Here is a 24,343-nt window from a genome sequence, read left to right as displayed (position 1 = left end):
AACGATGTATATCCAAAGAAAGAAGGTATATAGGGACTAATCAAACATTTATTTTCATACAGAGTACAGTTCATTACCCTGATGATCTCAATTCTTATTTACAACAAACTAATTTCCACCATTCAAACTTATATACGTGTCATATGATGGGGCAGAGCACAATTTCATCAAAACAAAAATACATATATGAACCTCAAATGTACAAGACATGGACAATCATTACAAATACATTTAAATCACATTCATATATATGATACACCACATATATACAACGTATATAAAGCATACAAATATAATACACAGAAAAAGTAATTCCCTTACTGAGAACAAAACAATCAGAATGTACACTCTTAATTCAGAGTAGTACACTCTAAGGTAGCCCCTATTGTGCCTGAGGGATAACACCTCAAAATTATTCGAAAGGCGCTTTCCTTATTCAAGACAACTCAAAATGATGGGACTCCTCTGAAAATGTCGACACAGGCGCGGTCACATTTCAGCCAATGATTCCTTTCGGCTTCATCAGGACAAGAGGATCAGTATCTCTTGACTGAATCAAGGCTCTCTCCAAAACCTAGGCTAGCAGGAAAAATCCCGCAGCCAACCAGCTATGTAGCCACTTAAATCCTTAAAAATGCTGTGTCCAATGGCTAAAGGGAAAACCAACTGTCCACATGTCACGCTTTTCAAATAGCAGGGAATCAACTCCTGCAAGAAGGTGTTCCCCGTCATGAACACCGAATCTTTAAGCGTTCAATCCGCTCGTATCCAAACTGCAAGTGGGCATACAGTATTCAGAAACTACCAAAAGTGGGCTTGTGTTTAGTGGCATTGGCACATTTATTTACAGCCTATGACTTCTGAAAATACAATCCTCCTGAAGTCGAATTATCATCCTGTGCATTGTGATTCCTGTATATCACTACAAATTGCTGATTCGTTTTTACATTGTCCTTTTTACCTTTGAAGTTGACATAAACCTAACTTGTACTCAACATATGGTACCGTTTTAATTCCAGCCAAACAAAATATAAGAACTGGCAAGATAGAGAGGAAACTGAGAGGGAGAAGTACGATTTGAGGGGGCAGGCGTATCATCAGGGCGGTGGCATGACCTACTGGGAAGAAGCGTGCTAGCGAAAGAAAGCAGTGTCCAGAAGAGGACATGCGTGGGCGGGCGTATATCCCAGCGAATGCAAGTGTGGTTTTGGGAAGCATGTGAGCACAGAATGTGTTCTGTCATGGCAGGAAGTTATATGGACTGATGGTAAGAAGTAACAATTGGTCAGAGGAAAGCAGAAGTTGTATGGTCTGAGAAAGAAATAAGTCCTTGAAAGAGTCATGTGTTCTAGTGTGGAGAAGAAAGATGGTTACTATTGGTAGAAGCTCCGATTGTGTTTTTCCATGAAGTGTGAATTCAATACCTAGGAGGGCCTCCCAGCAGACGTAGCAGAGAGGAATTCAAAACATGAATTCAGAAAGGGACCGAGACTGAACCGTTTGAGAACACCACCAAGAAAGCGAGGAAATACAAATTTCATCCATAGCGCCGAGACGCCCTTGGGCAATTGATCGCGCTCAACAAATTGCATAAATAAATAAATAAATGAACAAAGACAAAATATGTTCCCTGTTACAAGTAGAAAAAGACAGGTGCTCGTTAAATAGACCCAGAGGCTCTTTTCTGTAACCAGCCTTTATGTTTCTATGCTGAGGTGTTGACTTCCCAGCTTCAGCTGCCTGCATCACCACTATATCTCGCCGTTGTTCAATGTATTGCCTTGTTCAAGGTGAACCAATGCAAATACACGATGATTAAGAGGTACATTGGGCAGATGCTGCATGTTCCTGCCTCTGTACAGTGCATAACCAGCACGACTTGCAGTCACTTGGTACGGAGTGCTACTGCGTAATACTTGAACGCAGCTACTGTAGGACGTAACCTGTTTATGGCCACAGTAGATCACCTGAGACTGACTACAAGAAGTACCATATTCAACACATTGTATTACTAAGACAGATACATGAGCGCATACTTTTTGACAGCTTAGATACAGGATACATTATATATGCATGTTTTTGCAGCTACACTCCCTTGACCAAGTCATTAAATAAGAGGAAAATTAATTTACAAAATAACTTGGACGACTTTGAGGGTTGATTTTCACAGGTGTAATATCGCGAACAGACCGAGATTCACTGGACTATAGCAAATTAAGGAGGTTCCCCAACTTGCACATCAGGCTGATGCGAGTAGCTAACTTTCAGAGACAACAACCTGTTGCAATATATCCCAGCTCTCTTGAATGGCATTGGCTAGTCTACCCGTAGATGAATATTGAACAGAAAGCAAATATTTGTGAAAATCCATGCAGAAGAACTTACGTGGAAGCATATGTGGACTGTTGAGCAGGTCTGGGATGAACTGGGGTGAGTTGACCAGTGGTATGTTGACATCCGGAATGCTCTCGATGGGACAGAGTGGGATGAGTTCTGTTAATGGAATGTGTCTGGGTGGTCCAACAAGGTTCTGTGATGGATGCTTGTCCCCTGCAAGGTTTAGTGGGGGTGCAGTGGTGGGGGCCACAGCAGCCATGTTGGGGGGAAGGGACTCAGGAGGAAAGGGTCCATTACAACATGAGATTCCAAACTGCACCTCCTGCTTCATATAAGTGTACGGAGGCGGGTTATCTACAATTCGATCACAAAATATGAGAAAAAAACATAATTAGGCAATAATGCACGGAATCTGAGGTTTCGTCCACCAATTTATCAAACAAATCCTTCATCCACGCAGAAAACCATCCATCTGGCAAGTATTTAATTGGCTCATCTGCTCAGCCAAAGTGCTCACAGTGCCTACTCACCCAGTCTTTCAAACAAACAAAAGCAATCCATCGATTCACTTGCCAATCTATTCAAGGACTGTTTTTTGCTATCCGGCCCTGCTTGCAATAATAATACGATACACTCACACACCAGCCCAACTCCACTCAAGGCAACCACAGATTCAATCATCCACATACTGACTCTATAAAGCATGCATCTGATTGCACTCTTGACTACCTTTTGAATCTGATGCTTTTGCACCACATGACTAGACGTTCGAGCTCAACTTGTTTTGTGGAAGGTTTTTGAATTCACAAGGCACCCCTTACACTCCCTTTCTATGCCCAAGCTCCTTATCACCGCTGTTAGAAAAACTCTAAACGATAAAGCACTCCCCTTCATGTCAGTTCTTTTTTTGTCATATCTCTGGCTCATAGTCTTCTTTGTTACTCCAACTTCCCTTCCAATGAGAAAAACACTCAGAACAAATACACCCAACAACAAATCAACCAGCCTATCTACTCGAGCACCTATGTAGGTATCAACCTTTAAAATCATCCACAAAACAAAAACATACTTTCATTCACTCATTTAATCACCTCACATCAATCATATGAGAGAGAGAGAGAGAGAGAGAGAGAGAGAGAGAGAGAGAGAGAGAGAGAGAGAGAGAGAGAGAGAGAGAGAGAGAGAGAGAGAGAGAGAGAGAGAGAGAGAGAAATGGCTTATGGCATCACCACTTTTCCTACGTGTATGGTTAAAAAAAAAACATACATTCAACAAAACAGGATGCAAGGGTTTAAATCTGAGTAGTATGGTAAATTCACTTTGAAGAGTATGGGTGACTACTAACAGAGTTGTTTATTAGTTCAGTTCTTTTAAATAACGTGTTTGGCCACATGTCCACTGCCATCAGCTGGATGGATGGATGGATGGATGGATGGGGTAGAGGCACACATCTTCGGCTTCTATAAATTAAACTCTGGGGTTGTGTCTGGTATGAGTTATGGTAGCACAAAACCCTGCCATGAGCTCTCTTTTGAATACGGATAAAACTGTGGGAAAACATAACCAAGAAAAGGAACATTTGACCGGCGGTTTGTGGTGTAAGTGATTCGTGATCTGTACAAACCAGTTTACCGAATTGCCCTAATGAGCATCCAGCACCCACACGCCACCATGCCAAGTGGGTGCCCTCAATCTTCCTCCGGCCACCGCAAGGCTCCTTCTCCATCACTTCATGTATTAGACCTTACAAACCACCGGCGAAGGACCCAATGGCGCCAAAGTGCAAACTTACCAATTAAACGCAGGTTGGGAAGCATCTGCTGGAGCTATAAAAACAGAGTTAAAAGAGAGAGGTTACTAACTATATAGTACTGTTATTATTATTAGATGCATTTAGTTTGCATGCTATCCTTTTAGGAGCTATTGGAGTGTTGTATTGTGCAGCAAGGAAGGGTACAAATACAATGCATCTTTTTTGACAAAGAAAAGCATAAAACAGATAAACAAATAATGTGTGCTCCTGTTACATGCTGGGAAGCACACACTTTCAAACTGTGTCTTTGTGGCATTTTATAATGTACATGTAAAATTACGCCTATTAGTTATAATAAAAATATCCAATATTAAATATTTCTGTGATCGAACAGCTGTCTAACGAGCTCTGCGTCGTGTCTTTGTATCAATAACAACAAACACTAATCATATTTAACAAGAGCTTTATTCTGTGCTTCTTGCTATGTCCCTGTCCCTGCTCTAACTGCCCTTTCCTTCCCAGTCTCCTCCTCTTCCCTTCACCCACTAACTCCGCCCACCCAGCTACTAGACTGCTCACGACATCACATCTCCCCCTTTGTTAACAAAACAAACATGACTGACTTGGTCATAGTTCTTCAATCAGCCATTGTGGCCGTTGAATGTCTCGCCGAGGTCGGAGGGACACCTCCAACTTCAGAATCATCTCCTACTTGATTGTCCTGTCTCTGAACTACTGCAGCCGGATCAGGCCTTTCACTCTTCTCACTCTCCGATTGTCCAATCATCCTCTGGAGAGACTCTCTCAGGCTCAGGGCAGGAGTACACGTTTGAAAGTGCGACGTATCTCTGGTGATACGTCTGCTTTCCGATGCCGCCGTCACCATGGTGCCTTTCTGATGAGCGATAGTCGAAACTTCCACTTTGAAACGAGACATCTCCATTTCCTTGGTGTGGTTTTATCTTGCATTTCTGAGAGTCTCCTTGATTACAGGAGTGCATCTTTTTGAAGCTGCGAAATGTATTGTGTGTTATCCTTTTTCCCAATTCGTGGTGGTTTCCGGTAAGTTTCTGGATCATCCACTCATCGTCAGTTTCCGAGGCGATCACGAGGGCCCCTGTTGAGGTGGCTGTGGAGGGCTCATCGGGATAGTGACAGTTTATTTTCCTTTGTGGCCCTGATGCGATAGATGCTCTATATTCTTCATGAGTGTGTGCTGATCTGGTTCTCTTCCCAGCACCTGCCTCTCGTTTTATTTCTCTTTGTCTTGTGTGGTTGAGGGCAGCACTGTCCTCCTGTCCAACGTCATGTATCCCGGACTGGGAGGCCTTATTTGAAATGATAATTCTGGTTCGGTTTAGGGACTCATTCGCTGCCTCGGGTTGGCCCACCCATTCTCGCTCACGTCTGAGACTGGGGAACCCTGTGACTATCTGAGGAGGTGTACGTTCCGTTCTCACCAGAGGATGACCTGTCTCTGTCAACACGTCAGGTTTCCTTCGTACAGTGACTGGATAGTCCTATGTTATCCAGTGTGTGACATCTGTTATCTCTGTCTTCGTTCGGTAAGTCCTTCTAGTCAACCTCATTGATCCCTTCAGGGGTGATGGTATATACTTTATGTTGTGATATCCCTGCGACTGACATGGCAGGTTGGCTTGTGTGGTGATGGAATGTTCAGGAACATTGGAGTGAGGTAGGTTGCTCTCGACGGGAAGAATGTCCTTCGGTTGCATGAGGTGTTCGGGTGTTTGATGCCGTGGTCGTTGGTGGGACCCTGACCCCGTCGACTCAAAGGATGGGACAGACATGCATTCGGAATCAGAGGAGTCTTGTGTTGATCCCCAGGATCGGACAGACATGTCTCCGGAGTAAGAGGAGTCAGGTGTCAATTGTCGTTGAGAACGTTCCTTGTAGAATGGCTTGACTGGTAAATCTCTGACATGAGTAGGCCATGACAAATTGCTCTTCGCGTCGGAGTTATTTTTGGGATACTTCTCCGAGTATCTTTCTCGAAGTATCTGCGGTGTCATTTCACTGGAGAAGTTGTTTGACAACCATGTGTTTGTTTCTCGTGTTTGATCCTCTGGTATTTCATCTCTACCTCTCTCACGTGCTGTTAATGACGTATTCTCAGTTTCCCCGTTATCTCGGATGTCATGGATGCGAGAATCAGCCCAGCTTCTGCGCTTGACTTCTTCTTCCCCCTTGTTTGATGCACTAACATCTGCGCAGCGGGTGTGATGTCTTCTCCAGCTTGATGTTTCTTCGTAATCATCTCCAGCAATTGGCAAACAGTGAGGTGTTTGGGCATGGTCATGTATCAACTTCCGGTGATGACATGACTGGTTCAATCTCTTATAGTTTGTCTTCCTTGCCTGCTTGGTGGGCAGGCTGCCGTATTGTCCATGGGTGCGATCTGTCTCACTTGACACTTCATCCTTTTCAGAGTATTTTGTGCCATACTTTGAATGACTCCTTAAGGTTGAATAATTCCTCGAGGTTGTGTCAGCGACACTATCACAGTCCTGGATTATCTCGGTCCTTTGTGTTGTTGACTCTGAGTATTCTCTGTCATTTTGTCTCTCCCGCCGTCTTCTCTTCGATCTACCTTCATCCTTCATCTTTCTGGTTTTGTTTGTTTCTGTGACTTTATTCTCAGACATAGGGGAGGTCTCTTTCCTGGTATCTTTGGTTCTTGCAATAGTGTGCAATTCTTCTGATACGTATCCTGCTTTGATCTGCACTCCAACATCAGCTTTCCTGATGATTCCTTTTAGCGACCAATGCCCTTGAAGGATCTTGTGTTTCGTGTTAGAGTCTGAACAGCCTTCAAATATCCGAAGCCGAACTGCTTCCTCATTTGTAAATGTGTTGAACTGGCAACCGTTTACCAGACTTTGCAGCCGGGTGATGAAGTTTGCAAACATAAGACATTGATCTACATTCTGTCCATCAAATTGTTTTTTGTAATTTTCTCCCTGAGTGTACTGGGGTAGCCCAGACGTGGGTCCCAGAGCCTCCACACCACTGGAGTCAAGCTAGCCGGGCTGATGAGAGGTGTTACCTCGAAACCGGTCCGGTCCTCGGATGCTTGATTCCGGTCTGGGAAAGATATGGCTGTGTAGTTCGGACTGGACTGTTCCCATGGGGCACAGGGTCAGAGCTGATTTGCATAAAGCCATTATCTAACCCAGGGTGGTGTGGAGTGCAAAAAACGATGGATTTAGGCCCAGATCCTTGTACTGGGGTGAATGTAAGACATTGATCTACATTCTGTCCATCAAATTGTTTTTTGTAATTTTCTCCCTGAGTGTACTGGGGTAGCCCAGACGTGGGTCCCAGAGCCTCCACACCACTGGAGTCAAGCTAGCCGGGCTGATGAGAGGTGTTACCTCGAAACCGGTCCGGTCCTCGGATGCTTGATTCCGGTCTGGGAAAGATATGGCTGTGTAGTTCGGACTGGACTGTTCCCATGGGGCACAGGGTCAGAGCTGATTTGCATAAAGCCATTATCTAACCCAGGGTGGTGTGGAGTGCAAAAAACGATGGATTTAGGCCCAGATCCTTGTACTGGGGTGAATGTAAGACATTGATCTACATTCTGTCCATCAAATTGTTTTTTGTAATTTTCTCCCTGAGTGTACTGGGGTAGCCCAGACGTGGGTCCCAGAGCCTCCACACCACTGGAGTCAAGCTAGCCGGGCTGATGAGAGGTGTTACCTCGAAACCGGTCCGGTCCTCGGATGCTTGATTCCGGTCTGGGAAAGATATGGCTGTGTAGTTCGGACTGGACTGTTCCCATGGGGCACAGGGTCAGAGCTGATTTGCATAAAGCCATTATCTAACCCAGGGTGGTGTGGAGTGCAAAAAACGATGGATTTAGGCCCAGATCCTTGTACTGGGGTGAATGTAAGACATTGATCTACATTCTGTCCATCAAATTGTTTTTTGTAATTTTCTCCCTGAGTGTACTGGGGTAGCCCAGACGTGGGTCCCAGAGCCTCCACACCACTGGAGTCAAGCTAGCCGGGCTGATGAGAGGTGTTACCTCGAAACCGGTCCGGTCCTCGGATGCTTGATTCCGGTCTGGGAAAGATATGGCTGTGTAGTTCGGACTGGACTGTTCCCATGGGGCACAGGGTCAGAGCTGATTTGCATAAAGCCATTATCTAACCCAGGGTGGTGTGGAGTGCAAAAAACGATGGATTTAGGCCCAGATCCTTGTACTGGGGTGAATGTAAGACATTGATCTACATTCTGTCCATCAAATTGTTTTTTGTAATTTTCTCCCTGAGTGTACTGGGGTAGCCCAGACGTGGGTCCCAGAGCCTCCACACCACTGGAGTCAAGCTAGCCGGGCTGATGAGAGGTGTTACCTCGAAACCGGTCCGGTCCTCGGATGCTTGATTCCGGTCTGGGAAAGATATGGCTGTGTAGTTCGGACTGGACTGTTCCCATGGGGCACAGGGTCAGAGCTGATTTGCATAAAGCCATTATCTAACCCAGGGTGGTGTGGAGTGCAAAAAACGATGGATTTAGGCCCAGATCCTTGTACTGGGGTGAATGTAAGACATTGATCTACATTCTGTCCATCAAATTGTTTTTTGTAATTTTCTCCCTGAGTGTACTGGGGTAGCCCAGACGTGGGTCCCAGAGCCTCCACACCACTGGAGTCAAGCTAGCCGGGCTGATGAGAGGTGTTACCTCGAAACCGGTCCGGTCCTCGGATGCTTGATTCCGGTCTGGGAAAGATATGGCTGTGTAGTTCGGACTGGACTGTTCCCATGGGGCACAGGGTCAGAGCTGATTTGCATAAAGCCATTATCTAACCCAGGGTGGTGTGGAGTGCAAAAAACGATGGATTTAGGCCCAGATCCTTGTACTGGGGTGAATGTAAGACATTGATCTACATTCTGTCCATCAAATTGTTTTTTGTAATTTTCTCCCTGAGTGTACTGGGGTAGCCCAGACGTGGGTCCCAGAGCCTCCACACCACTGGAGTCAAGCTAGCCGGGCTGATGAGAGGTGTTACCTCGAAACCGGTCCGGTCCTCGGATGCTTGATTCCGGTCTGGGAAAGATATGGCTGTGTAGTTCGGACTGGACTGTTCCCATGGGGCACAGGGTCAGAGCTGATTTGCATAAAGCCATTATCTAACCCAGGGTGGTGTGGAGTGCAAAAAACGATGGATTTAGGCCCAGATCCTTGTACTGGGGTGAATGTAAGACATTGATCTACATTCTGTCCATCAAATTGTTTTTTGTAATTTTCTCCCTGAGTGTACTGGGGTAGCCCAGACGTGGGTCCCAGAGCCTCCACACCACTGGAGTCAAGCTAGCCGGGCTGATGAGAGGTGTTACCTCGAAACCGGTCCGGTCCTCGGATGCTTGATTCCGGTCTGGGAAAGATATGGCTGTGTAGTTCGGACTGGACTGTTCCCATGGGGCACAGGGTCAGAGCTGATTTGCATAAAGCCATTATCTAACCCAGGGTGGTGTGGAGTGCAAAAAACGATGGATTTAGGCCCAGATCCTTGTACTGGGGTGAATGTAAGACATTGATCTACATTCTGTCCATCAAATTGTTTTTTGTAATTTTCTCCCTGAGTGTACTGGGGTAGCCCAGACGTGGGTCCCAGAGCCTCCACACCACTGGAGTCAAGCTAGCCGGGCTGATGAGAGGTGTTACCTCAAAACCGGTCCGGTCCTCGGATGCTTGATTCCGGTCTGGGAAAGATATGGCTGTGTAGTTCGGACTGGACTGTTCCCATGGGGCACAGGGTCAGAGCTGATTTGCATAAAGCCATTATCTAACCCAGGGTGGTGTGGAGTGCAAAAAACGATGGATTTAGGCCCAGATCCTTGTACTGGGGTGAATGTAAGACATTGATCTACATTCTGTCCATCAAATTGTTTTTTGTAATTTTCTCCCTGGGTGATGAAGTTTGGCAATGGTTCCCCTGGTTCCTGCCGTGCTGTGTTGAAGGTAATGCGATCATGATCTACATCGGCCTGTGCATGGAAATGTGCACGTAACTTCTCTTGAAGTCTTTCATAGGTCTCTGTGTCCTTTTCAGAAAAGGTGTTGATTAGACGTCGGCCTTCATGACCCACCAGCTGGAGGAGTACCATCAGACAATTTCTATTCCTTCGTTCACCGATTGCGTCGAGAAAATCATCCAGTGATTCCAGCCACCGGTTCCATTTGGGACTCAAACTCTGAGTGTCAGTCTGTGTCACTGGGGGTGGTACTCCAAGGCAGGGATTGGACCATTTTGTTGCTTTCCTCACCTCCATGAGGGTAGGAGATTCTGATCTCCTTTACTTTACTCCTTTATTTTGCTTCCCGTTTCTTTGCTGACTCTCTTTAGCCGAGATCCTTGGCCTAGTCGTTTCTTTGGGGTTGATAGGCTTCGCAACTATTTCCGTATGCCCCAGTGAATGACAGCTTGAATTTCATGAGTTCAGAATGGCCACCACTCAGCTATGCTATGCATGACTCGTGGCTCGCTTCCTTTAGAGTCGCATGCTAGCCGCAGGTGAGTAGTGATTTTTTCGCGAGGACGCCTGGCACATTTGACATCTTGTTTGCTCATGCATCTCTTTTCTGGACGAGTTCAGGTTATCCAATCACTTTGTTGATGGGATATGGCTCCCTTGGCATTCATCTACCCATGCTTCTGTTACTTTTACTTGTCTGTCTTCACATGGTGCTTGTCTTTGCTCGTGCTCATTGCATTCGGGATCGGCATGTGATTGGTGCATTTAGGATGTGCACTTGCTTGTGCTCGCTGACTTCAGAACCTGTGTTCATCCGGGCTTGTTTATATTCTTTTCTGGGCCGTCCATAATTCCGCCCTCTTCAGGGTCTTCAGTAATTCTGCCCTCTTTGGGGTCTCCTGCACTTCTGCCCTCTTCGGGGTCTTCTGCACTTCTGCCCTCTTCGGGTTCTTCAGCAGGACTGCACTCTTCGGTTTGTGCTCAACGTTATCTTTATCTGTCTCTTGCATTAGCTGGCGCTTGGTCTCTGGCACCTCTTGTGTTTGCTTGTCTTCGTCAATGTTTGTTTGGTCTTTGCCAACACTTGTTTTGCATTTACCAATGCTGGTCTGCTTGTCTATTGGCTTTGCCAGTGCTTGTTTGGTCTTCGCCAATGCCTGTTTGGTCTTTGCCAATGCCTGTTTGGTCTTTGCCAATGCTTGTTTGTTTGCTGCTTGCTTTTGCCAATGCTTGTTTTGCACTTACCAGTGCTTGTTTGCATCTCTCAATGCTTGTTTGGTTGTTTCTGGCCTTTGCCAATGCTTATTGGGTCGTTGCCAATGCTGGTTTGTTTGCTTCTTGTTTTGCCAATGCTTGTTTTGCATCTAGCAATGCTTGTTTGCCTTCCTGGTGCTTTTGCCAGTGCTTATTTTGCATGCCTCAATGCTTATTTCTTAATGTCTGACACTGCCTGACTTTAAAATGGCCGCTTGCAATCCTCACATAGGGGATGTCCTAATAGCTACCTGATTCCAAGATGGCCGCCATCCCTGAACTCCCAGCTCACACGAGACTTCAATCTCCATTCATTCTCTCAGGGCTGATTCTTTCCAGGACTCACCGGCAGCCGGCTTTGGAGGCGGTGGGGCTGCTCTACGGCCTCTCACTTTTCTGCGTCGCTGCAGCATTCAGGTAAGATCGGGGTGGGCTCCTGACTTACTTTCTCCAGTCACGCTCTCGATCGGCGACCGCGCCCCAAGTCTCACGCATCCGGGATGAGCTCCCGATTTTTGGCGCCGAATAGCGCTTGGTTTCAGGGCACTTTCACAAGGCTTTTGACAATGCCTCAGACGCCTCTCAGTCACCGGAGCAGCAGGCAGGATCGGGGTAGGCTCCCGATTTCTTCTCCACGAGTGCGTGCCGTTTTACACGCATCGGGGGTGAGCACCTTTTTGGTGCGCACCAGCGTTTTACATCAAACGCTCCCAGCGCTCGATGACGCTTCTCCCTCGGGGCTCTACGCGACCAGCCGATCGCGGAGCAGGGGCGAATACCGCTGGCCTCTTGGTCTGGGCGGCGGCCTCAATGAAGACACATGTGTCTTCAGCAGCGTTTTCCTCTTTCTGCGCTGCAAGGGACGGGACGCTTCTTCGTGGGGTTCTAGGGATGGCAGACTGCATCATCCCACCCTCGTCGCCAGCTGTCGTGTCTTTGTATCAATAACGACAAACACTAATCATATTTAACAAGAGCTTTATTCTGTGCTTCTTGCTATGTCCCTGTCCCTGCTCTAACTGCCCTTTCCTTCCCAGTCTCCTCCTCTTCCCTTCACCCACTAACTCCGCCCACCCAACTACTAGACTGCTCACAACATCACACTCTGCATCAAAGAGTGTCCCAATTCAAGATTCATTTAGTATTCCTGTTTGCATAAAACCTATCAAACTGGAACCAATCTGGTTTGTGATTGTTGAAATGTATTGTGCAAGATTTATCATTCCATTTGTCAAGCCTACTTACCAATGAGTCTGCTTGTATTTCTAAACTCTCAAAATTATGTTCCAGAACTGGATGATCTGTGACTACTTAAAGCATAACAATCCCTCAAAACAGGTTTTAGTATTTCCAGTGAACAGTCAACAACTAGTCCAAACCTTGGTCAACAACGCTAAGTCACTCTGATTCACCCGGGGCTTCAACTTAGTCCTCAAGAAACACATCAACAAGAAAGGGATTTCAGTGCTGTCCTAGCACTCGTGCTCTTGCATCGCAGTGGTGCCAACACCCTGCTCCACTGCTTCTCAGACTGCACACTGGCCCCCCATTAAAGGCATCCTACAGACTGCAGCACAATTCATCATGGGTCTGAAGAAATAGGACTACATCAGCCCACTCTGATGGAACTCCACTGACTTCACTTAGCAGCCCTAACTCTCTTCAAAACCAACTGCAAAATCGACAAAGCTATCACAAAAATACCCCCACATGTCTGGCTGACAAGCTTGCTACTTAGTTGCCCTAGACATACCCAGAACGATAACACCATAAAACTGGAGATGAAAAGCAAACTGAAAAAAAATAAACAGACAACATGTGTTCTCCATTTATGCACACAAGATCTGTAAAAACATCCCTGTATCCATCAGGCCTGTCCTAAGCCTCCCCCAATTTAGGAATGCGCTGATGTCATACCTATTTAAAGAACAGTACATCATGACGAAGTTCACTATCAGAACCCTGCTTCTTCGACAGGCACTCATTGACTGCAACTTTGTCTTTGCTACTTTTTGGCAATATAAATATCACATGTATGCACAGTGTTTGCTTCTAAAACAGTATGCTGTGCCCAGAGCAGAAGGCCTAAGTTTAGAACACCATTCTCTAAAATATGTATGATGAACCCATAACGACATAAAGTTATTTCATTTAGCATCAGAGTGATATAAATTGTTCATAGATAGATCATATATTCCTACAAATGTAAAGCCCTTCCTCATGAGTGGTGAAGTGTGTTATAATCTCTAGCTCTTGCCCATCTTAACCAATGGCATTTCGGCATCTTGTACATTTTTACGTGCGATAAGACATTAATGAAATAATATTATTTAATCCCTCTAGCGAATAAATCTACCCGGATGAAATTTCATATATCTCCTTTCTTCAGTGAGGGTTTATTTCATTCTTCAGAGTGGACTAGAATGTTCCTCAAGTCGTCCTTCTCTTAGGGTATGATTTGTAGGTTATCGGTACAACACGTTTAGAATCTACCCTTTGCTTGACCCAAGTTTCCAGCTTGTGATATCTCATACTTTCTCTTCCTCTCAGCTTCTTTAGGCTTGTATTTGAATTTTAAATAAGCAAAATCCAGTATCTGGTTATCTGACTGCTACTTTGTACACTCACAAATCCTCAAATTCTTCCAGTATATTTTATTATTAACCTTAATTCACATGATGCCCAGCAATACTTGCTCAACTTGGTGTAGGTTTACACCCCAGCTATACATTGGGCAAACAACATACATGAGTAATCTGCTCAATCCACAACATTTTAATACTAAGCGCTGACAACCATGGCTGGTGTGGCATATCGCCCAGTATTATGGTTTCAAGGAAAGATCCATCAACAGTGGTGATGAGTAGTCTTATCAGCTTTTAGCGAAGCCTTTCAAACATTAAAAAAACTTTGGCAAGCCTTTCACATGAACTCTTCTTAGTAGCATTCACCTTCACTTCACTTCACTTGAGCCATCCTCCCTCAGAGCTCGGTGAAGTCCTCCTCTGCCTCTGTCCTGTACATCATAGACAGGTAAATGGGCTTTTAGTAAGACTCCATGCTCAGTATAAGATTGCAGTGATGCCATCAATAATCGCAGCGATGGCGGGATGTCAGTAATGATGCCAATAATATCATGTGTGATCCCATCTGTGATATATATGATGCCATGAGCAGTATATTGGAGGTATCAGGGTTACTTATCTCAACATAACTGGCCAATGTCAGCGTGTCTTTTTTGTTTTTGGATGGTAACGTTGCCTCCTTAACAGAGGTTTTAAAAAGGGTTTTTTTTAAAGAGTGAATGTAATTTTCTCATCTGGGCAAATGTATGCTAACTTCCCTTTAAAATCTTTTGTAGAAATCTCTGGTCGAGGCCTTTAGCTCCATAGTCTTCCTGCCATCAGTTCACACTTTGCCAGTTTTTAATTTTCTCAGATAATGACCTCCAGGTTTATGCTCCGGGTCTGTGGATCGGTAAATTCTTGGTAATCTTAATGAGTTTATACCGGGTTTGACTTTTCTTCGTCTTCCTACCCGATGATAGTTTATCTCTTGTCCAGTTCTACCTATTAATGTGAAGAAATGGGTCACTTTAAGGTTGCTTTCATTCATCGGCTTGTAATGTGAAGTTTGCAGACTGAGTCGGCAGATTGGAGTAACTTGACCAGTCAAATGATGACGAACAGCAGGTGTGTTCTTAAAGACTCCTACTATTTGACAGAGCACTTTCAAAGTGAAGAGAGTGAATGATTAATATCAGACAAACCCAGACCTGTGGCTCATTGGACAACAATGAGAGAATATGTGAGTCATTTGATATTGAGTGGTAAGGGACAGAGGTTTGTACGAACACACGAGGTAGCCGTTGTTGGTGAAGGTTCAAAAGCGATCATGGCCACAGAAGAGCCAAGACAATTGGTGGGGGCTGTATTTCAGTCTACTAAGGGAAACCGAGCAAGGAGTGACTGGTCACATGTGGACAAACCAGGGATGAGGCAGATAAGAGATAATGTGGAATAGGATAGGGTCAGGGGACATACCGGTAACCAGGTTAGAAGGCAGGTTGCTGTTGGTCCTCAAGGTGACCTCCTTCAGTTTTGTTTTCATGCTTATATTCTGAAAACAACCAGGGCACTCTTCACTTATGTACTTTGAACCTCAAACTCCAAGATGTTATACCTTTCTGCTCTTTTGTAATCCATCCCTTATCAAACACTCATCTTTACCCTTCGATTTTAATAAAACCACAATTCTGATGGCTACTTTTAATCACAGATTCCTCACTTTGTAAATATTCCTAAAGTGTCAGACTAGATCCAGAATATTTAAAAGCAGTAGTGCTGCAGGATGGTAGGTTTTTTGTGTAGCTGCACGCAGACTTCGATCCCTTCTGAAAGTAACAAGCAGAGCCATCCTTTTCGCTGTGGTCATGCCAAGGGCAGCAGAAGTTCTGGATTTACAGCTACCCACCAAGGAAGTAAAGACTACTGTTTTAACTGAAGTACTGCAACCTGTTCATTCTCCCATACAGCCACAGTTACCATTTAATGAGGCCTTTACAGACACTCTTTCGAGCACTTAGTCAAAACCTTGTTCAGGTCAACCAGTTGACAGCAGGTTGCTCCTCACCATTGCCCTGCACCAGGTGACCCAGCTTTTCTCACTCAACACCAACCGCCAGAGAGCTTCTGGTACAAATGCCCTTGAGCAAAGTTAACCCCAATGCTTTCCCTACTGCTTCACCCTAACGTGGACTGAAAGAAATAAAAACATCTGTGAAACACATTTTCCCCAACCAGGCTGTTTGACCCTCTCTGTGGCTAGAGTAGAGGTTTTCCATTTTGCCAGCGCCAGACTCCTCCATCAGTCGAACAGGCCTTTCATCCCTTTTTGGCCATGGCCACAGTGCTTAGAGACAATGTTTTGAACAACAGGGACACTGTGCAGCGTAATCCTCCGCCCTTCCAGCAGCGCAATACCACTTTCGTGTGTCCTTGTCAGCATACAGTCACAACCCTGTCAGAGGCAGGATCTGATGTTTCCTCTATGGGTGGCAGGCTTTGACTTCAGGCAAGTGGTCCTTCAAATTGTACAACGGGCTACGCCCTCCCATTTCTCTCTAACCTGCTGCACCATGCACGACCACCAGAGCGGATGATGGTGGATCACCTGTCCATCTTGCAGGAGGAAGTGCAGGTCCTTTTTTCTAAAGAAGCCATACAGACGGTTCTGGCGTTGGAAGTATGAACTGGGTGTTACTGCTGTCAATGCCTTCCTGCACAAGGGCAAATTAAAGATGCTTACGCTAGTCCAGGTCCTGTCGCCCTAGAGCTTGGAGACTATATGGTGGTGTTGAACATGCAGGATGCCAATTTCTATATCCTCATCCTGCAGGCCCACACACGCTACCTGCAATTTATTGTGGGCCAAGAGCATTTTCAGTTCACAGTGCTCCTTTTTTACCTCACCTGCGCCCCTTGGGAGTTCAGGAAAGTTATGGCGGTGGTCACAGCAAACCTTTGGAGTTTGGAGGTACCAGTTTTCCTTTAACTCAATTACTTGCTGATGAAGGTGGGCTCACTCTGGCCTATCATGACCTTCTTCCAGACTTCAGTGAACCTCCTAACATTGTTGGGGTGCACTATCAACATGCTGAAGTCCCACCTGGCTCCTTCGCAGACACACACATTCATCGCACCTATTCTAGGTATGGAGTGATTTTGTGAGCTTCTCCCGGAGCAGAGAGCCCATGACATTCAGGCAATGATCCTACTGTTTAAGCGGGCCTGGATCTTGGTACAGATGCCTCTGAGGCTCCTGGGGTTGTTGGCTTCTTCCATCATGCTGGCCAAACACACTAGATGTCACACGTGGGCTCTGTAGTGGGACCTCAAATCCATGTGGACACCCCATCAGGGAAATTTGTCAGACTGTATTGCAGATTGCTGGGGGGGCGCAAAAGTACTGCAGTAGTGGCTATTGGACTGTGACTAGGTCAGTGGCAGACTCCTCGCCTTCCTCCACCCACAGCTGACAGTGGTCAAGGATGCATCACTACTAGGCAGGGGAGGCCACTGAGAAGCTGTGGAGATCAGAGGCCTGTGGTGACTCGGCTCCACATCATTTGCTGGCGTTGACGGTTATTTGCTTGGTGTTGAAGGTTTTCCTGTCCACCATCAAAGAAAGGGTAGTACAACACCACTGCCATTTTCTAATTCAACAAGCAGTGCGTAGTGGGGTCCTGGGCCCTGTGTCAGGAAACTTAATGCCCCTGGAAGTGGCTGGACGGCCAAGGTAGTTCCTTGGCGGGATCTTTGAGTGCCAAGGTGGATGAACTCAGCTGCCGATGCTTAGTGAATCAGGAACGCCAGTTACACCCAGAAGTGAGACAGGGAATCTTCAGCAATGTGGAGAACCTGGTCTCAATCTTTTCACCACTGTTGAGAAAACGCAGTGTCATCAATTTCACTCTTTGAAGTTTCCTAAGCAGCTCTCTCTCTGAGAGAGCCTTTGGCTTAGAGTAAAGTGCAGGACTCTTGTATGCCTTCCTGCCACTGCCTCTCCAAGTTGTGAGGAAGATCAGAAACAACCAGGTGCAAGTCATCCAAGTGGTAACATATTGGGTCAGGAGAGTATAATATCTGGAATCCTGGGTATCTCTCCACCTATCAATATAATGCTTTTGGAGGATCTTCTGCCACAGCAGGACAGACTGATGCACTCAGGCATGCACAATGTACATCTCAATGGTTGGAGATTTAGTGACAGTAGTTGGCTTCGACATGCCACCTGAGGTCGTTGATGCCAACTTGACAGCAAGTACTGCATCCTGAAAATCATTGTACTTTGGTTGTTGAGATACATTTGTGGATTATTGCAGCACCCAACAAATTGTCCCATTAGAGGTGAAGCTGTCTGACGTTTTGTTGTTTGTTCTCTTGCTAGCCAAGCAAGGACTTGCTCTGGGTAGTAGTAAGGGCTACTTATCACCTCTTTCAACTTTTTGAGGTTGCTGGATCAGCCTACATTATTTGTGATTAGATTTTTGAAAGGTTGGCAGCATTTGTTTCCGCCTAAACCCTTTGTGATGCCTCAGTAGGATTTGTAAGTGGCCTAGTCCCTGAACAGGCGGCTGGGACTCTAACACGCAACAACCGTGGTAATTTTGAAAAAATACATTCAAAATAACAGACTCTGTACACAAAGGTAAACCATAGGCTTGTTCTTAGAGACAGGTTTCTAATCATACATCTGATTACTGTGAATAAAACCCTAAGCATAAATTGAAAGTGTAACATACAATCTAAAACATTTATGACAATCCAACCCTATGCATTTCGGGACCTTCGTCAGGGGTTATCTGAAACAACAAGAGAATACAAGAAAAACAAATTCATTTTCAGCACAAAGTAATTATGTTAAATGTGTTCGTAAAAACGAGCTGTGGCTGCTGATCAAGTGCTCCACACAGTGTAGGTGCATTGAGTGGACAATCAGCTCTTAGCATGATTTTCAAGAGCACAGAAGGACAAGGCAATGCAAAAAAGGAGCATCTCGTGATGGATTGTTCTCTGCACAAAGATCTGCTATGAACTGGCTAATAAGGAGTCCCCAGAAAGCTTGTGGGCTCATTCCATTAGGAACAAAGCTGCTGCCATTGCATTAGCACATGGAGTGCCTGTCTTGGACATCTATCAAGCGGCTAAGTGGGTATCAGTACACACATAGCACTACTGCCTGGACAGTCAGGTCCATCGAGAGGGACATTTTGCCCACTCGCTCCTGCAGTACCATTTGGCATGAGTTAGTTCACAAACCCACCACTTTGGTAGGTACTGCTATGGCATCCATTTCCAAGGTGGGGAATCTACGGTTAGAAGTATCCCTCTGAAGAACAAGTTATTTACTTTCGGTAATAATCTTTCTGCTGTATACATTATCTAACTGACCACAGATTCTTCACTGACACTCTTGGTTTCCCATTGTGTGAACTGGATTGTTTACACATCTAAAAAGGTCCTGATTTTTTAGATCTGCACACAAGTAATGCACGGACAGTCTAGAAAGCACCTGACATCAGTGCGCCTAGGTCGCTCACCACTGACGTGTGGGTGCTTCGGCGGTGTTGGCTTCGCCTGGCTAGGACAATGAGGAACCGGAGGCTTTATGCACCTGGAATCCCGCTAACTGTGTGTGTGGCACTCCCACATGGGGGCGATTGGGGAGGACTACGGACCTGGGAGGAACTGGGACTCATGACGCTGGGAGACCTCTATGAGGATAACAACCTCCTCCCATTTGCAGAACTTCGCGCGCGACATGATCTTCCACAAGGGGACTTCTTATTGCATGCAGTCTCACAGCTGCCGTCAGAAAACACTGGGATCGGGCTTGACAGTACCTACCACTTCACCGGCTTGTCAGTATGTGGTTGTAGGAAGGTGGATACCTGACTATGGTTGCCCCCAACTTTTTGCCTGGTGTTTATCTGGTTTTCCGACTAGGTTGGCCTGGGACCCTGCCAATCAGGACCCCAGGCCTACTGCTCTCTCTCTAAAATGGATTCCATGTACCTTAGGTACATTTCCAATTGGTACTGGGCCACCTTATCAGACCCTGTAACTCAGGGCATAGGTGTACCCAGGGCCTACCAGGGGCTGAAGCATGTATTGTGCCACCCCTGGATGGCCATCTAAATCTGACACAACTGGCTGCACGACAGCTGGGGCAAGGTGGTGTAATCACCCTTTGCTTTAAATATAGTATACCTATATCTAACCCTAAAAATGGACACACAGATTCCTATCAGTCACTCCTATGGCAGGCCTTGACAATCCTGAAGGCAGAGTGCTTGGAATCGTGTGAGATGGTGCTCTGGCATGAGCTGAGCCCGTTTGCAGCTTGCGGAACCAAGTCCTAATAGCTGTTCCATGATAACGCATACCATATACTCTCAAGTGCATTATAATCCTCGCGGTTAAATGCTATCTCTGGTATCGCTGTATCAAAACATGTCGAGTAAGGTGTCATACGAATTGGAATACTAACCCCTCGCCAATTCTGGCGACGGGGTTAGCATTCCACCCTTCTAGAGGGACACGACATGCATGTAACTGTGAACCCCGGTTAAAGTTAACTCGAGCCTCAGCATCACAAAATGGATGCTGCCACCACAGACACGAGTCTTTTCTGTCAGGGGCGGTGCTAGCACCATCCCAGACAGGGTTTTGTGTATCCTGGGTAGGCAGGGCTTTACAGGAAGGTGACTGCAAGTGACACCCCGGTGCTCACTACGCATCTGCCGGCTAGAACCAGTTCCAGGGGCACACCAGCCCCTGGCCTGGGGAAAGTCTGGCATGGAAGAGGGGTGTAACCACCCCCCTTCCTGGTCCCACCCCTAGGGCAGGACCTAGTCGCGTACCCACCCCTTTCTTTAGGATAAAGGCAGGAGCGTGGACCCTTCCAAATTAGATCATCTTTGAATCAAGAAACTACTTTCCACGAAAGGAACTCTCGACTCTTCTCAAGATTTCTCCCTTGTGACTAAGGAGTAGTCACCCTGCATCCGCAGGCACCATCCAAGAACACTGCGGTTTGCTGCACGTCCTTCCTCCGGAATCCGACTGACCAGCTCGACGAGACCCGGCTTCCCTGGCACCTCTGACCTCTACCAACCTCTATAGCTAAGCTGAGAACCGTAGGTGCGACGAGACCTCGAGGGACCGGCCATCATCAGAACTGCACGACTTCTATCCAGCACGACCGCCGAGGGATCCTCTGGTGAGTGCTTTGGGGTCCGAGAAGCCCCGACCCTGAGCAGCTCCAGCACCGAAGTCCAGCCTCCCAGCATCCACGAGATCTGCGTCGGGCCCTTCTGCTTTTTGCTGCTCACCCCGTTGTCTGGCTACTAGCCCGCTGGCTTGTGGCCTTCCCGACGACGCCCGACAACATCACCACTGCTGGTCTGGTTGCTCCAGACTGGCCCTTGCTCCCTTCCAAAAGAGGAGCACCCCGGACCCTCCTGGTCCACTCCAGACGCCATTTTAGGTCCACCGCGTGGGCTTGAATTTGCCAAGACTTGTTGCCCCAATCCTGTGTCCAGCGACGTCGACAGCATCAACCATCGTGGGACAGCTCGCACCTCCATCCTGGTCGCCGACAACGCCTCCTGGTCCGTGAGACTGCAGAGCCCAGCGTCGCCCACTCACCTGGTCGAGGCCCACTCACCTGGTCGAGGTGACTTCGCCCGGTGCCATCCTGGTGCCCACACAATCACTGGCTAGTGATTAAAAACTTGGTCCCCTCTGCTTTCAGGTGTCATCCATCTTCGATCCAGACTTGGATCACTTCGAACAATCTTCACTGGTCGCCTGCCAGCAACTTCTTTCTTCAGGCTCCTGGTTCGTCAACGAGGATTCCCGACGTCTTTTCAGACCTATGCAGCTGCAGCCCCTGGGCTAGGTAACTTAGGCATTTCGGTGCCCCAGCATAGCCTCACTATCCAAGGGTCCAGATCCACGGTCGTTTTCGATCTACCTTATTGGGTTCGCCCGAGACCACTAACTTTGTCTTTACTAGCTCCCATAGACTTTGTCCCGCATCCCGCGTGAGAGTGCACACTCTGCACCCGAGTCCCCTAGGCCTCCTACTAGTAATCTGAAGGTTCAGTAACGTAGTACTAGCGATTCAAAAGCCTATTAGTATAGTACTTACCTGCTAGTAATTTCGCATTCCACTTTCAGAGTATATGGTTTTTCGTGCCCCTCGGGCATTTGTGTAAATTGTGCAACTTAAAGTATTTTCGTAAGAGTTTTGTTGTGTGCTCAGTACCCTGTCCTCATAAAGAGTACAGGGCTGTTGTGATTTAAATAAATACACTGTTTATTTTCATAACACTTGTGTGGTGTCCTTTCACTTGGTGTTCAAGGGGTATATGTGATGGTATAACAGCTGGCTTAACACGCCCTCTAGAGTTTAGCCCGAAGACTGCTCGTATCCACGCTACTAGGATAGCTGGTCTATAAGGTTGACTTGCAACCAATCATCAATAAGGGTTGTTTGGACTGATACATAGTGATCACTAAAATAGTGAGCACTACATATCAGGCCAACTTCTCACAGTGGTGATGGCAGCGGGTACCATCAAAGCAGTGTCCTGCCTTTACAGGAGAATCACAGAGGACCTGCGCCCTCCTCTGACAGTATTACGCCAGAAATGGGAGGAAGGTTTGGGGGACCCTATAGCTGATAAAGCATGGGAAAATGAGCTTAAGAGACCCTGGAAATGCTGCCATAATGCTCAGTTCCAATTGATACAGTTCTATGTCCTTCACCTGGCATATCTTACGCATGCTAAGCTGAGCGAATATTTCGGGGGGGAGGCGGCTTGCCCGAGGTGCCGACAGGAGGGAGCGGGTTTCCTCCATATGTTCAGGTCCTGTCCGAACCTGGTGAGCTTCTGGCAGGAAACACTGGATTCACTGGCGCAAATAGTGGATAGAGAGATAGAGCAGACACCAGAGATAGGCCTGCTACATCTTTTCGCCCATACGGCCAAGACCAAGGTCACCAGCAAATTCATGGACCTAGGATTGATTCTAACGAAGCGCAAGCTTACCTCCAATTGGAAAGCAGCGAAGGGACCTGCGATAGAGCACTGGCGCAAAGAATTTAGCAAATGGGCGGCATGCGAAGGCAGTTGTAGGCTGGGGATGGCAAGGCTCACAAGCAATGAGAAGTCCTTGGAGAATGCTATAGCTTGGATGGCACTGTTAGAAGACTTCCGACGACTGGGGGTGGAGATGGATGAGGAGACAGCTGCAAGGGAGGGGTCCATCGTGACTTCATAGGGAACAAGCGCTGAGGGCCCCTAGCTATTGATATACTCCGACCGCTGCCATGACACACACTCCCACGAGCAGGGCGAGGGAGGTGAACACACCTTACAATATTAAGCCTAGGAGGATAGATGATTTACTATGGTTTACTCACACTGTGGCATGCCAGGGGGGTGGTTGGCTGAGGGACAGTTCGAACCATGTTGGGTGGGGGGGGAGGGGGGGGCGAGGAGACTGCAAGACCAATGTTCTTTCTAGCACCATGCCCAGGGGTAGTTGATAGCTTCAGTAGAGATTAGAGAGAGGCGAGGCCCTCAAACGCAAGGGCTTGCACTTAGCGACTGTACTTTATATAACATGTATTGCTCCGAGCTGGGGGACTCCTTCCGGGCGAGAAGTATGTTTAGACATAAGGGACTTGTGCAGGGTCTGGAACTGCATTGGTGCGGAGCTGTACAACACCGCCTACAGGTGCCCAATAGGACTGCTTTTTAAAGTTTCTGGATCCAGGCTGATGCCTACAGAATATTTAAAAAGTGAGAAATCTGTGGCTACACGTAGAGTATCCACCAGAAAGATCTTTATCGAAGGCTAGTAACTTTTTCTTCTGTTTTTCACAGTTTCTTTCATTCAGACATGTGTTCCCTCCACAACAATTGTGTTCCTTCATCAGTGCCACTCTCCCATTCTGCCTGTCACCTGGTTGTAATCTTTGATTCCTACCTTTTCCCTAAAACTTTCCACAGCTAAAGGTAGATGCATATTCCAGCTTCCAACAACTAAAACTTTTTTTTCCGTCATCCTCTCTTAAAAATCTGCCAGCTTCCCACAACGATGGCATCTCTTCATAGCTATCCGTTTACTACTTGACTCAAATCCCACTCTCTGATCATCTTTAAAAATGTGTGGCCTGCCGTTTCCGGGTCTCCCCTCTCTCATCACCAATTAACTGCCCTCTTTGACTGGCCATTTCATCCCCTCTGACTGGAGCGGACGTAGGATGAATGTTTTTAGTTCACTGAAATCCATATTTACTTTTCACACCTGTCAATTTAGGTAGTGGTACTTACTGTTGTAAAATACAGAAATCTAAAACATGGCGGCAAAACAATAACATTTCTCAAAATATTACTCATTTGATTGCAAAAAATATTTTC

At 46.6% G+C, this 24,343-nt stretch overlaps 1 protein-coding gene across 2 annotated transcripts in view; it reads right to left on the bottom strand.

Annotated features, from left to right (window-relative positions):
- IRF5 (interferon regulatory factor 5) overlaps positions 1-24,343 on the bottom strand; it is a 178,591-nt gene that overhangs the window by 38,689 nt on the left and 115,559 nt on the right. For both annotated transcript variants that reach the window (XR_015295522.1, XM_086918867.1), the window contains exons 5-6: positions 4,130-4,163; positions 2,386-2,691 (exon numbers count right to left, since the gene is read on the bottom strand). Coding sequence is in view for 1 of the 2 variants with exons in the window: in XM_086918867.1 (XP_086774993.1) it covers positions 2,386-2,691; positions 4,130-4,163 (340 nt within the window). In the remaining variant the exon portion in view is untranslated. The remainder of the gene's footprint in view (positions 1-2,385; positions 2,692-4,129; positions 4,164-24,343) is intronic.

Source organism: Lissotriton vulgaris, chromosome 1_1 (assembly GCF_964263255.1).
Source record: "Lissotriton vulgaris chromosome 1_1, aLisVul1.2, whole genome shotgun sequence".
Taxonomy (NCBI): Eukaryota; Metazoa; Chordata; class Amphibia; order Caudata; family Salamandridae; genus Lissotriton; species Lissotriton vulgaris.
The sequence above is the reverse complement of the archived record's forward strand: the minus strand, read 5'-3'. Positions and strand labels throughout refer to the sequence as shown.